The 14562-nt window shown below is 42.8% G+C and overlaps 1 protein-coding gene across 1 annotated transcript in view; it reads left to right on the top strand.

Moving 5' to 3' along the window:
- Eif4e3 (eukaryotic translation initiation factor 4E family member 3) overlaps window positions 1-14562 on the top strand; it is a 45545-nt gene that overhangs the window by 26624 nt on the left and 4359 nt on the right. Inside the window, exons 3-6 of the mRNA XM_045134143.1 lie at window positions 1745-1839; window positions 3696-3756; window positions 6906-6972; window positions 12626-12781. Coding sequence (XP_044990078.1) covers window positions 1745-1839; window positions 3696-3756; window positions 6906-6972; window positions 12626-12781 — 379 coding nt within the window. The remainder of the gene's footprint in view (window positions 1-1744; window positions 1840-3695; window positions 3757-6905; window positions 6973-12625; window positions 12782-14562) is intronic.

The raw sequence follows: 14562 nt of genomic DNA on the forward strand, positions 1-14562 counted from the left end.
ACGTACTAAAAAGTCATTGCCATAATATAGTCTCCCTATATGTAAGCTGAGTGTTTTGGGTAGTGTTCATGGGTATTGCATGCTGTGATGGCATGTAGAGTGTGAAGTCCACATGTTGTATGTTGAGAACCAAGGCTACAGTAAGGCCATGCAACAACACAGGTGAGCGCTGCCAGAAATGCCTCAATTTATCATGCAGCTGACTTTGAGTTAATGTTTGGACACACATTCAGAAACCTTTTACTGTTGCCATATTTTTTTACAACCCCATAAAAGATCATGACCCACAGTTGAAAGAAGCTGGGCTTCAGAACAAGGTCTGTTTATGTGCATGCAGCAGGATACCCTTGACAATGAAGTTAGAACTTGTGAGGATCTTTATGTGTCATAAAATTGTATTGAAAGGTATAGAATAAACATACTCCCTCTATAATTGTTCTAATCAAAAGTTCAAAAAATGCCGGGTGTGGTGGCACACGCCTTTAATCCCAGCACTCGGGAGGCAGAGGTAGGAGGATCGCTGTAAATTCAAGGCCACCCTGAGGTGACAGAGTGAATTCCAGGTCAGCCTGGACTAGTGTGAGAACCTACCTCGAAAAACAAAAAAAAAAAAAAAAAAAAAAAAAAGTTCAAAAAGTAAAAGAGACACCTTTCATATAAATTAAGATTAACCAGATATACATTAGCACGCTAGAAAATATTTCATACATTTTTCTGTGCCATTTTATAATTTCTTATTTAAAAATGCATGCTATTGTATGCACCTGAGGATTGCAACATTATGTTATGGGGGGATACATGTTATATCAGTTACTTTCTCATTGCTGGGAACAAATACCTGGGCCGGAAGCAGCTCCCAGAAGGAAAAGGATTTGGGCTCTAGAGATGGCTTAGCCATTAAGGCACTTGCCTGTAGAACCTAAGGACCTAGGTTTGACTCCCCAGGACCCTCGTAAGCCAGATGCACGTGGTGGTGCCTGCGTCTGGAGTTTGTTTGCAGAGGCAGGAGACCCTGGTGTGCCCATTCTCTCTTTCTCTAAAATAAATAGACAAATAAAATGAAGAAGGAGGGAAAAGATTTAACTTTACTCACTCTTCCAGGGCATAGTGGCCATCATGGTAGGGGAGGCTAGAGCTGGAAGCTGTGCCACCCTGGCAGAGGGAGCAAGTAAGGCCAGGCTCCCAAACCTCAAGGGCCGCCTCCAGTGACTCACTTCCTCCTGCAAGGCTCTGCCTTATAAAGGTTCCACAACCTTCCCCAACAAACACCTGTTTACTGGGGATTAAGCATTCAGCTGCATGAGCGTGGGGCTGGGGGAGCTTTTATGTTCAAACCTCCACACTGACAGACAGTAAAGCTCCACTGTTAGTGAGGCAAATTAGATGCCAACCCACTTCACATGGTCAAGTTAGACAATCTACATATTTAATAAAAACCCCTAATACAAAACATTTTTTATTAACTTTAGCCCTGGCCTTGTACATACCTTCCTGGTCTTGTGAATAGAAAGTTTGCACAGGAATGCTTGCTGGATAGCAAACAGCTTCCCAAAAAGAAGTCCAACATCAGGGAGGAACCGTTTTAATGTTATACTAAAAAATTCAAAGACATACTGTAAAGACTCCTCTTTGAATGGCTGGGGCTTAATGAGAAAAATATTTTTTCTTAGTGTATTAATTTTATTATGTACTGTTATAGATAATCAATACTGGGTATATTAAACAAAGTGTTTTTCTTTTAAAGATATTCTGGAGTGTGTACAATAATATCCCTCCTGTGACTAGCCTGCCTTTGAGATGTAGTTATCACTTAATGAGAGGAGAGAGGCGACCACTTTGGTAAGTGTCTGTGATGGGAGGGTAAGCGGTTGAGGTGGGAGGGAAATGGTTGTGACTGTCACGAAAGCCCTTTTTAACTGCAGCATATCTAGATCTCACATGGGACCCCCGAGAGATCATCTCACTGGTCAAGGCCCAGAGTCTCGTTGGTGCTTGTGCAACTTCCTTAATGGGTTGATATAGTGATGAGGGTATTGGACAATAAGTTAGTTTGCTCAGGATGGAGTCTGATTTAGCAATAAATCTTTATATCTTATCCTGCCTACCCCCGGCGTATCTTTCAATCTTTCAGTTACTTACAAGGAGAAAGAAATTTCATCTTAGCTCATAGCAAATTGAAGAAGCCTAAATAGAGTTGGGTACAGGTGAAGGATTTTTTAAAATAATTTTTTTGTTTATTTATTTGAGAGAGACAGACAGAGAGAGAAAGATGCAGATAGGTAGAGAGAGAATGAGTGCACCAGGGCCTCCAACCACTGCAAATGAACTCCAGACGCATGTGTCCCCTTGTGCATGTGGCTTACATGTCCCCTGGGGAATAGAGCCTTGAACCAAGGTCCTTAGACTTCACAGGCAAGTGCTTAACTGCTAAGCCATCTCTCCAGCCCAGGTGAAGGATTTTGTTGTAACCTGTTCCTAATGAAAAGGGAAGGGTCACTCTGCCACACACTGGGCTTCTTGAGTATTGTCAGCACTCTGGCACACGGCACTCTGGCACACTACATCCTATTTCTTTTGCTTTCACTTGCTGAATTTCTAGGCAAGCTTTCCCAACTGTGGGAAAATAGACTTCATAAGTTCCAGTCTTATTTTTAAGTTTTGTGACAGAGTCTCACTAACCTTCCCAGACTGGTCTTGAACTCACTGTACAGCCCTTTCAAGCTTTAAACTGACATTTTTCCTACCTCAGCCTCCCAAGTCACTGAGATAACAGGCCAACACCACCACAGCCAGATGTGCCAACATCAGCATTCTCCGGTCAAACAAACTCCTCTGCTCACTGTCATTGGCTTACTGTGGGTCACTTTTCTTTCCCAGGCCTATCACAAAGCTCAGGAAGAGGCAGTCAGTCCTCTCACAGGCAAACAAGCCTGTCTTAAGTGTGGAACCAACACTCTCAGGATGAGTCTGACTTAAGAACAGAGCACAGATGGCTCCTTCCAGGGAAACTGCTCTTGCTAGTTGGGGAACAGATACTAAGCTAGGAGATCCAGAAGGTATCCACCATGGGGACACCTGTCAGATCTGTGATGCTATGCAGTTGGTCATAAGCAAAACAAATGAGATGGTGCCCTGATTATGCTTTGAAACATAAAGGTCTTTCCCCACGTGAGTAAGTGCCATCCACTGTCCACGCAAAGAGAGTTGGGCCCTTGGTACTACTATCTCCTCAGCATCCACTAACCACCCTGCAGCTAAGTATAGTATCTTCTCTCCCCATCTTTATTCCCTTCGTTTTTCTTTCCTATCTCAGTCACAGGACTAGGGAGAGCGTACTGAAAAATACCTAATCACCTTGATTTCTAAGGTCACCTATTCTTTTTAATATTTTTGTTATTTATTTATTTGAGAGAAAGAGAGAGAGAATGAGAATGAGTGGGTGATCCACGGCCTACTGCCGCTTGCAAAGGAATTCCAGGCGCATGCGCCACTTCGTGCATCTGGCTTTACGTGGGTACTGGGGATTCAAACCCAGGCTGTTCACCTTTGCAAGTAGGTGCCTTTGACTGCTGAGCCATCTCTCCAACCCAAGGTCATCTATTATTAAACAAACTGCAGATCAAAACACTTACTGTTAATATTCATATAGCTATTTAGCCATTGAGTATAACTTTAAATGTTGGCCTTTGATCCAGGGAAGAAGAGAGTAATGCAAAGGGTGGCGTCTGGAAGATGAAAGTTCCCAAGGACAGCACGGTAGGTTTCTTCCAGAATTGACTAGGTGTGGGCTTGTTGGGAATGCATGCAGCGAGTATTTTGTGATTTTTTTTTTTTTTCTGGTGGCCTGCCCAAAAGTCTCCCTGAAGACAATGGTGATGGTCTGCCACCACTTTGGAAATGTATAGTAGTGAGTCTGTACAAGGAGTAATGGTCTGGGGATGTGGGTCAGTTGGTAGAGTGCTTGCCAAGCATGTGCAAAGCCTTGGGCTCAATCCTTTACGCTGCATAAGCCAGATGTGTGGTGCATCTCTGTAATCTCAATACTAAGGAGGTGGAGAAAGAAGGATCAGAAGTTCTAGGTCACCAGTGACTAATTTCAGGGAGGGAGGAAGAATTAGAAAAGTAAAGTTAAAAAAAAAAAAAAAGATGAGGGCTGGAGAGATGGCTTAGCGGTTAAGCACTTGCCTGTGAAGCCCAAGAACCCCGCTCAAGGCTCAATTCCCCAGGACCCACGTTAGCCAGATGCATAAGGGGGCACACACATCTGGAGTTCGTGTGCAGTGGCTAGAAGCCCTGGCATGCCCACTCTCCTCTTTCTCTCTCTGTCTGTTGCTCTCAAATAAATAAATAAAAATTAACAACAACAAAAAAAAAAAACTAAAAAAAAAAGATGAGATGGTATAATGGTGTCCCTGTCCCAGATACCCATTAAGAACCAAACCCTACAAACACTATAGAAAAGCCAAGGGTCTTCATGGCAGACATTGCCTCACTAGGTGCGTCTGACACATGGAAGCTGGTCTTCTATGAGAACAGGATCCTTTCCACCAAAAGCTCAGCCCTCCTTGCCGAAGGCAGAAACAACTCCAGAAAGACCATGACATGGAGTGTGGGGAGATTTAGTGGCTCTCTGTTCTTTTTTGTTTGTTTGTTTATTTAAATATGTATTGCTTATTATTTAAGAGCTAGAGAGAGGTGAGAATGAGCACACCACACGTACCGCTTTGTGCCTCTTGCTTTAAGTGGGTACTGGGGAATCAAACCCAGCCTCTCAGGCTTTGTAAGCAAGTGCCTTTAACCACTGGGCCATTTCTCTAGTCTGGCACTCATTCTTTGTGGTTCATGAAAGAGTAGCCAACCCTCAGAATATCAGTCTTTCCAGGAGCAAGCTCTCACCACTAATTAAAATTGAACATGTTCCTTAAAATTTGGCTGTATTCCACCCTGGAATCTGGGATACCACAAAGATCTTTTGAAATTAGAGCAAAGGAGCCTGGCATGGTGACACACACCTGTGATCCCAGCACTGGGTGGTGGAAACAGGAGGATTCTAAGTTTGAGTCCAGCCTGTGCTACACAAGAGACCCTGTCTCCAAACACCAAAAAATAAGATGGGCAAAAGGGCAAATGCTACCCAGTCTTGCTCCTGTCCCCCCACCCCCATTGGTTTCTTTCATGTAGATATGCTCAAGAAGCTAAAATGTCTCCGAGAAGCTATACACTTGGGCTAGAGCCATTTTTCTGTGAGTGCATACTTAAGTATATGGTCAGCTTTATAGGGCAGAGCTACAAACTGTTACTTAACATGTGCCACTTCAGGATGGGATGGTTACTCAGAATATATGAACACCACCACAGCAAAGATACCCAAAACTTTTCTCCCCCTACCCAATAGCACAGAATAGAATAAAATGAAAGAACGTTCCTAAATTTCACTCAAGATGCTTCTTGTGTCTTCATGTGCTTTATGTCATTTATTTATTTTTTATCAAGTAAAGGGTTCTGGGGAGCCAGCCCAAGACCTTGCACATTTGAATCTTAAAGAATGAAGCAGTCTGATATTGTATCCATTGAAAAGAGGGTGTAAGGCCACAGTGTTAACTCACACGGCCATATTTAGTCATAGATGCTTAGGTGCCCACACCTAAGAAATTCATTCGGTTCTAATCTCAGTCCAAGAAAAGTGATTACCGTGAGCGCTGCCTACATTTAAAACAGTGTGAAGTCTCCCAGCCTCAACTTGACCCTCAGAGTTCAACTCCAAAGTTGGACAGAAATGAAAGTGATGGTTCCTATCTGGGGACTGACGGCAGAGAAGGGAGGGTCTAAGAAAGAGAAGCTCAGCTTATTGGGAGGAAGGGTCACATGTCAGCTCCTGGTTAAGTGCTGTTAGCTTGGTTAAGAGCCATTAGAACACAGTACGCATCGTTGTCATAGTCAGTGTGTGCTGAGTGCCTGGCATATGACACGTATGAAGCTATTTATGGGGTGACCAGAAACCTTAAGCTCTCTTGTTGCAATCACTCTGTGAAAGCTCTCTGAGGGCATTCATCTGTAACAAGGTCATTGTCACGACAAGCCCAGGAGGTCATCCCTGTTATTATACCTTGTCTGCCTCAGGAGACCACTGCTCAGGAAGGCAGGTGACCTGCGGAGGTCACAAAGCATAAAGTCAGCAAGCTTCCAGGGTTCAGGCTTGGCTTTGGGAGGCTTTGCTGCCTGTGAACCATGATAAGTGGGATGTATGGGACAAAGACCTTTTCCAGAAGAAGATCCGGGATAACTATTAAGCCTCCTGGGACCTGAGAGTGGATTGTAGCTGTTTGCCTGATGGCCCGAGTCCATGTTCCGATGAAAGGGCTCAGTGCTGCTCGCTGGCAGGGGGCAGAGCGGAGCATGCGCTAGTCCTTCCAGGGAAACTGCGTGCAGCCGCCATAAATCTCCCACTCAGCAGAAAACAGCCTGTGTGCAGTGAATGAAACTATGAGTCTCTAGTGTTCAGTAAACAAGAAAGTTCCCTAGCATCCTTGACATAGGGAGCCTTGCTTGTAAGCACTTCATCAACTGGGAAAGATGAAGAGGATTTTACTAATAGCATTCATGTTAACAGTTGATGTATTTTGAATTGGCAGTGCTTAAGACAGAAAAAGATAATGTCGCTTGAGTGCATGTTCCCTCATCAGGGCCTTTGCTAGCGTAGCCTTCAGGGGGCATTGGCTCACTTGTTTACATCTGGGTAACATTTGGAAGTCACTAACATACATGCCATGATCACAGATACTTCTGCCTATGAGTTGGAGGCGACTGTGGCCTCCAAGTGAGGGTTCAGAGCATGTGATTCTGTAGCACCTGGTGATAATGATCTGAAACTCATCTGCTTTGATGTTTGTTCTTTCCCATGCCAGTCCACAGTTTGGAAAGAGCTGTTGCTAGCCACCATCGGGGAGCAGTTCACAGACTGCGCAGCAGCAGGTAGGCAGCCCCGGCCGATTGCACGCCCCACGCAGTGTGGTCAGCTCGTGCTTCTTGCTCGCAGACCTGTGTTTCCTGTGAAGGCTTTCTGCATGTCCGCACCATGCTGATTTTGTAGCTGTGAAGAAATTCAGACTTTTCCCCGCATTTGTAGTATTTAGCCTGAGCCGTGTAAAAGTGCATGTGCCTGTTTACATGTGTTTACACCTGCCCTTCCTGCTCTTGGGTCTTGAATCTATAGATTCACCCAAGCACAGGCTGAAAATAGTAGAAAACATAAATAGTGCCCGGGTAAAACACATATATATATATTTTTTTCCTTTTGTTCTTATCCCAGAAACAAGGTAGGATAACAACTGTTTATATAATATTTACATTGTATCAAGTATTTCAAGTAAGACAGATGATTCTAAGGTTGGGCTCAGTGCTAGAAACATACTTAGGAGGCAAAATAAAATAATAAAAATAGGGGGCTGGAAAGAAAGCTTAGCAGTTAAGTGTTTGCCCTTGAAGCCTCAGGACCCCTGGTTCGAGGCTCAATTCCTCAGGACCCACATTAGCCAGATGCACAAGGGGGCGCACACATCTGGAGTTCATTTGCAATGGCTAGAAGCCTTGGTGAATCCATTTTCTCTCTCTTTCTCTCTCTCTCTCTTTCTCTCCAACTGCCTCTTTCTCTCTCTGTCTGTTGCTCTCAAATAAATAAATAAAGATAAACAACAAAATAATAAAAATAGCCAGCACTGCAAAGTAAATAAAAGGAATGAATTGATCAATTTAAAAAAATGGGAGGTTATATGCCAATACTATGGTCTTTTAAATAAGGGCCTTGAACATCACCGCATGCATGGCCTAGAAGTAACCCTCACTGATACGCAGGTTACCAAGGCTGCCTGTGTCTTAGATCTAGTGGAGTAAGTTAACAGGCATGGGCCCTACAGTCCCTCAACTCCTGCTCTGCGCAGAGGCTAGCCACAGGGAGGCAGGGATGCCTCTCTGCTCCTGGCTCACAGCTTACGTTGGAACAAGGGGCCTTCAGATACCACTTTCAGATGCTAGATTAATTTTGGGGAACTTCTGCAGGCAATGTGTGTGTGTGTGTGTGTGTGTGTGCATGCATGCACGTACACATACATGCACATGGTAGGGATGGAACCCAGGACTTTGCACATCTAATTGTAGCTCTACCCTGAGCCATGCCTCATCTCTGGAGCACTTTTGTTTTGCATTTATCATTAAACCACTGTGAGAGAAGTAAGCTAGTTTTGTCAGTCAGTTTTTACCCTTCCCAGTGCTTCTCAGGACACATTATAGCTTTTTCTTTTCTGTTTAGCTTTCAGTTAGAGTGTTTACTCTATTTTCATTTGTCATTTGGGCATTGTGTGTGTGTGAGGGAGAAGTGGCTTGGATTAGCCGGCCCCAGACTCCTTACACAGGCTGTCTTTGAGAGGCCCTGTGGGCCTTGCCCCATGGCAAGTTTCAAAGTCATCTTCTGGGCACGTTTTTATTCTACTCGTGTTCTGTTGCCTGATTGCACCACTTTTTATTTTCTTAAGACAGAGCTTAGGTGAAAGATAAAATTGTCATAAAAGTATAGATTCTGGGGGCTAGAGAGATGGCCTGATGGCCAGAGTTTGATTCCCCAGTACCCACATAAAGCTAGATTCACAAAGTTCGGCATTACATTTGGAGTTTGTAGTGGGATACCCCTACTCCCCCGCCTTTCTCTCTCTCCCCCTCTCCCTCCCTCCCTCCCTTTCGGCCTGTCTCTCAAATAAATGAATAATATTTTTAAAAGAATAGGTTCCTCATTGGATTTGTAAAAAGGACAGGTTCTGGAATAGTGACAGACTCCATCTCAAGGAAAACAAGGATGAGTGATGGAGGGGACGCTTGATATTCTCCTCATGTAGCAGTACTGTGCGCTTACATATATCGTAACAAAGGTATAGATCCCCTCTGTTCCAGGGGGGAAAATGTAGCAACTTTGTAATACAGGACCAAAAATGTGTCCTGGGTACAGCTCTGAGCACATAAATTCCTGGAAGAGAAGGCATTTTCTTTCTAGAACCAGAGAAAATAGTCGATATAACAGTAAATACCCAGTATTGTACACAGAAATCCAACCGTTCTGTGGCTGACTTATAAACAAATGTACCATAAACTATTGGCCATCAACACTTCCATTAACCAGCTCTGCCACTTGAAGCAAATCAGCTAATCTTTCTGAGCCTCCTCCTATCATCTTCACCAGCGGCTCGTCTGCCTCTGTGGTCATCTGCTGCCAAACTCCTCGGCCAGCCCAGGTTTTGTTTGCTGATGCACTTGCCGTCACTGAGGAGCTGCAGCCCTATGACAGTGCCACACTCAGCCATGTCTGGTTGCCAAACGCCAAGCCAGGCTGAAATAATGACCGTTTCTCCTATTTGGCAGTTCTTAGTGGTCATACCCGGTGACCAGTAGTGTAGAAAGAAGCAGTCCCAGAGGAACAGTTGATACTAATATTTCTCCAAAATCCTGAGTCAGAACAGGACCACCATTCCTGGGAATGAAAAACTGTAATGCCTCCTTTCTTAAATGTAATGATTTGATTTTAAATAAAGTTGATCATTGACTTTTAACTATATATTTCTGAATAAATTTAAAAAGTAAGAAACCAGCACTTGAAATGTCTTTTCTGGTTGCTTTTCTTCTTTTTTAAACTTCTGCCTATTTTGTGTTTTTTTCTTTTTTAAAATTTATTTATTTGAGAGAGAGATTGAGAGAGGCAGATATAGAAAGAACCAGGGCCTCCAGCCCCTGCAAACAAACTCCAGACACATGCACCACCCTGTGCATCTGGCTTACATGGGTCCTGGGGAATCAAACCTAGGTCCTTTGGCTTTGCAGGCAAGCGTCTTAACCGCTAAGCCATTTCTCCAGCCCTATTTTGTGTTTTTTTTTTTAAGAGGGTGAATTTTTTTTTTTTTTAATTGACAGCTTCCATAATTCTAGACAATAAACTATGGTAGTTTCATTTTTCAAGGTAGGGTCTCATTCTAGCCCAGGGTGACCTGGAATTCACTGTGTAGTCTCAGGGTATCCTTGAACTCACAGCCATCCTCCCACCTCTGCCTCCTGAGTGCTGGAATTAAAGGCATGTGCCACCACACCTGGCTGTTTTGTGATTTAAATATATGTGTGTGTGTGTGTGTGTGTGTGTGTGTGTGTGTGTGTGTGTGTGTTGGACTGGAGAAATGGCTTAGCAGTTAGGGTACTTGCCTACAAAGCCGAAGGACCCAGGTTTGATTCTCTAGTACCCGTGTAAGCCAGATGCACAAGGTGGCACATGTGTCTGGTGTTTATTTGCAGCCACTGGAGGCCCTGGCACACCCATTCTCTGTCTCTCTCTAGCTGCCTCTTTCTCTCTCTTTCAAATAAATAAAATTAAAAATTAAAAAAAATGTGAGTGCGTGAATGAGCAGATGCACCTGGACCTCCTTGTCATTGCAAACAAACTCCAGTTGCATGTGACACTTTGTGCACCTTACTTTATGTAGATACTGGGGAAATGAACCCAGACCAACCCAGGTGGGCAGGCTTTCCAAGCGAGAGTCTTTAACCACTGAAGCATCTCACCAGCCAAAAATTGTCTTTACTTGATGGAATGATAAATGAATGAGCTTAGCTATGATCAGATACACTTTTATTTTTGGAACTTTTGTTTGAATGTGGCATGTGTGAAAAAAGTTATTACACTATTGAGATAGATAGATAGATAGATAGATAGATAGATAGATAGATACATAGATAGATAGATACATAGATACATAGATACATAGATAGATACATAGATACATAGAGATAGACATTGATATATAGATGGATATATTGTGATAACTGTTCCCAAAGTAATCTCTGTCACCAGCATGTAGATCGAGGAGCAGGACATCACCAAGCCCCCAGCCTCCCCTCCTCATTCTTTTCTTCAAAAGGTGCCACCAGTTCAACCTCTAACAGTATAGTTTACGTTTGCCTAGTTCTGAACCCTTGTGTGAATGGAGTCATACACATGTAGCCAGAATGCAATTCATTCATAAAGGAAAGTGGATAGAGAGGGACACAAGGAATCCTTTCAAAGAAGATGGTTTCTTTTGAGTAGACTGGCTATACCACTATGTACATCATGTTCAGATGTTTAAACATCCAGGAAACAATTAGAAAAACTGACAGCCCAGATATTTCAACTTACAGATGCTGGTATGTCAGGCAGCACATACCAGCTAATACTAACTTCCTAAATTTGCTAATGCTTCTCTTTTACATATTAATTAGTGGTGCAGATTATGCAAATGCAGAGAGCCGACCATGTTTTGTGAATGTGTCATGAATGTGTAAAACCTGGCATCAGAATGTCTACACTCTTGGCAATTAGTGTAAAGAAAGTGGCTGCAGGAGCATGACCAATATGACTTACCATCTAGCTGCCACACTCCAGGGTCTATACTGTTACCCCACTTTGGGAATTTCATTTAAAAACCTATCAGTGTAGGTTGATGTTTTCATAAGCACTCATCGAAGGACTATCATAGCAGAGCCTGGCTCAGAAGATTCCTGTTCTTTTTCTTTTCTTTACTTTTTTAACTTTTTAAAAAATATTTATTTATTGGGGGGGGGGCAGATAAAGAGAGAGAGAACAGGGACATGCCAGGGCCTCTAGCCCCTGCAAACGAGCTCCAGATGCATGTGCCACCTTGTGCATCTGGCTTATGTGAGTACTGGGTAATTGAACCTGGGTCTTAGGTTTCTTAGCCACTAAGCCCTAAGATTCCTGTTCTTCATGTTTGTACAGTTCTAACTAGGGGCCACCTCTAGCCTGCAGTTCATCTATTCAGAAGGGTGATTGCCACGAGGTAGCTAGGCCAGAAGAATGAATGGCAGCCATGGAGCAGACAGCAGAATAGCAGCTGAACACACAGTTTGGTCCCCCAGTGAGTGTCAGGCAGATAACACTAACTGCCCCAAGGTCTCCACAGGCTTGGCAGGATGTCAGGGACGCTCTTGCTGTTCTTAACAAAGACAGCCAGGCATGTGGGAAAAGTTCATTTGAGTTCACTTGGCTTTCAGAAGGCAGAGAATAATGTAACTCATTTTAGAAAAAATCTCATCAAAACAGTCAGAAATCGACAGAAAGCTTCGAGTAACATACTAAAAGGGTAAAATTACTTATCTGGAAAATTGTTTGGCTGGAACACACTGTTTATCTGAGTCCCTGGATAAATGTGCCATAACTCCTAGCAGCTCCCCATAGAAACAGCCCCTTATTACAAGTTCCCAGGACACCCTCTGTGGGCTGTTTTAGCCATAACTTACAGATAAAATGAAAAGGTACTTAGAAATACTTGGAAATTTGGGGCTAGAGAGATGGCTTAGTACTTAAGGCACTTGCCTACAAAGCCTAAGGGCCAAGGTTTGATTCCCCAGTACCCATGTAAGCCAGATGCACAAGATGGTGGTGCATATGTCTGGAGTTTGTTTGCAAAGGCTGGAAACCTTGGCGTGGACGCTCACTCATGCTCTGTCTCTCTCTCACACACACTCTCTCTCTCTTTCTATCTCAATCTCGAGTAAAGAAATACTCAGAAATTGTTTCTTGTTTTGTTTTTCCCCTCAGATGATGAAGTCATAGGAGTTAGCGTTAGTGTTCGTGACCGGGAGGATGTTGTCCAAGTCTGGAATGTAAATGCCTCTTCAGTGGGTGAAGCAACTGTTCCAGAAAAGATCTATGAACTTCTGCCCCACATATCTTTTAAAGCGGTATTTTATAAACGTAAGTGCTTCATTTTCAATTATTACCTTCTAGATTCTTCTATCATACTTGCATAGGTAGAAACTCAAAAATGAGGTGAAGCCAGAACAATTCAAAACTTTGTAATTCAAGAAATAATTCAACAAAAAACCCTTCAGTGGTTTTTTATTACATCAAATTTAGTTGGAGAAATTAACATGAGATTTTTATTCTTGTCTAATAACTATGGATCAGAAAAGCAAGTGCCCACTGTATTTGTTATTTCAAAAGTTTAAGTCTGAGCTGAAACTTTGTCATGTTCAGAGATTATATTTTATTGGAAACAACAATAACAAAATAAATGGCATTCTATGAGCTGGCAGGTAGACATTCCTATACAGGAATTTGTAATGTCTGACATGTATTTTTGGAGGAAACTCATTCTGAGCCCAGGCATGATGGAATGTTGTACACTTCCTCATTACGTACCTATGGTAGAGAGTGGAAAGGAATTCATGCAAGTGGTAAAAGTTAACAGTGTGAATAGGTCTGTGGACCCATTGTTTCCATCATGACTCATGTTCATTGTTCTGTGTGTGCTTTTTAGAAAGTCATCTTTTTTCATAATAGGACAATTTAGAGTTGTTAAACCAATGTTTGATAGGTCAAACTGCAGCTTGTACTTTTAACAGTGAGTTAAAGGAAAGGACCATCAGCCTATACACAGTTGTGATAAATTTCCTGCGTCCAAAACTCTTCCTTGAGTCACTGATCCTTTTAAAACCATTATATTTCATTGAATCTAAGATGCCCTATTGTGTTAGTATTACCCAGAAAGAGAAATGAAAGGTTCCCAACTAAAGTATGACACATTATTGACTCCAGAGGTCTTCAGATTCACAGGGAAGGGGTATGAAGCATCCTGGAATTACTGACGTACATTTCTTTCTTGTCTCACTTTTCCCAACTTTTTGTGAAAAAAGTTCAAATAAATAGAATTTTGTGATTGTCTTGGTATGACAGTTGATAACTCAGCAATCAGCTCCAGATTCAGTGAGAGACGCTGTCTCAAGAATGTGGAAATTAATTTAGGAAGATACTTCTGCCTTCCAAACGCATATGTGTGCACACATAAATAATTACAATATAATAAATGAAAAGGGGGGTGGCTGTGGAGATGGCTTCATTGGCAAAGTGTTTGCCGCACAAGCATGAAGTCCTGAGTCTGTGTCCCCAGCACCCAGGGGAGGTAACGCTCTCCTGTAATCCCAGTGCTGAGGAGGTAGAGAAAGAGGATCTCTGGGGCCACGTAGTCTACTCAAATCAGTGAGCTCCAGGTTTAATGCCCTGTCTCAAAACTGACAAAGATACCTCATGTCAACCTTTGGCCTTCACATCCTCTGAAATCTTGTAGAAAATTTAAAAGGAGAAAAACCACAGCAGAAGTTGCTATTTGCTTTACAATATGCAAATGGCAAATTTATTGATGCCATTCTTATATCTTAGGGGCACATTAATTCATCCCAGATATGAATTGAAAGGTCTCCAAAGGTTTTTTTTTATACAAATAATTAGCAGAAACTAGAAAAGAGTTGTGCGTCATTGCCATGTGTGAATGGGCCTACAACTTGTCCTACATCTGAGCCAGCTCCACACTTGACTCAAAGGAGGAAAAAAAGCATTTTTGGAGCCATTAAGTCAGGCACCCTGAATTCTTGTCCCATTTCAACAGTGTGACCTTGAGCAATTCACAACTTCCCATGTTTTCTCACCTGAGTGTCTAGGAGGTTGGTCTCTGATGATCTCCAAGGTTCCTTCTACTT

The sequence above is a fragment of the Jaculus jaculus genome, chromosome 14 (assembly GCF_020740685.1).
Source record: "Jaculus jaculus isolate mJacJac1 chromosome 14, mJacJac1.mat.Y.cur, whole genome shotgun sequence".
NCBI classification, from domain to species: domain Eukaryota; kingdom Metazoa; phylum Chordata; class Mammalia; order Rodentia; family Dipodidae; genus Jaculus; species Jaculus jaculus.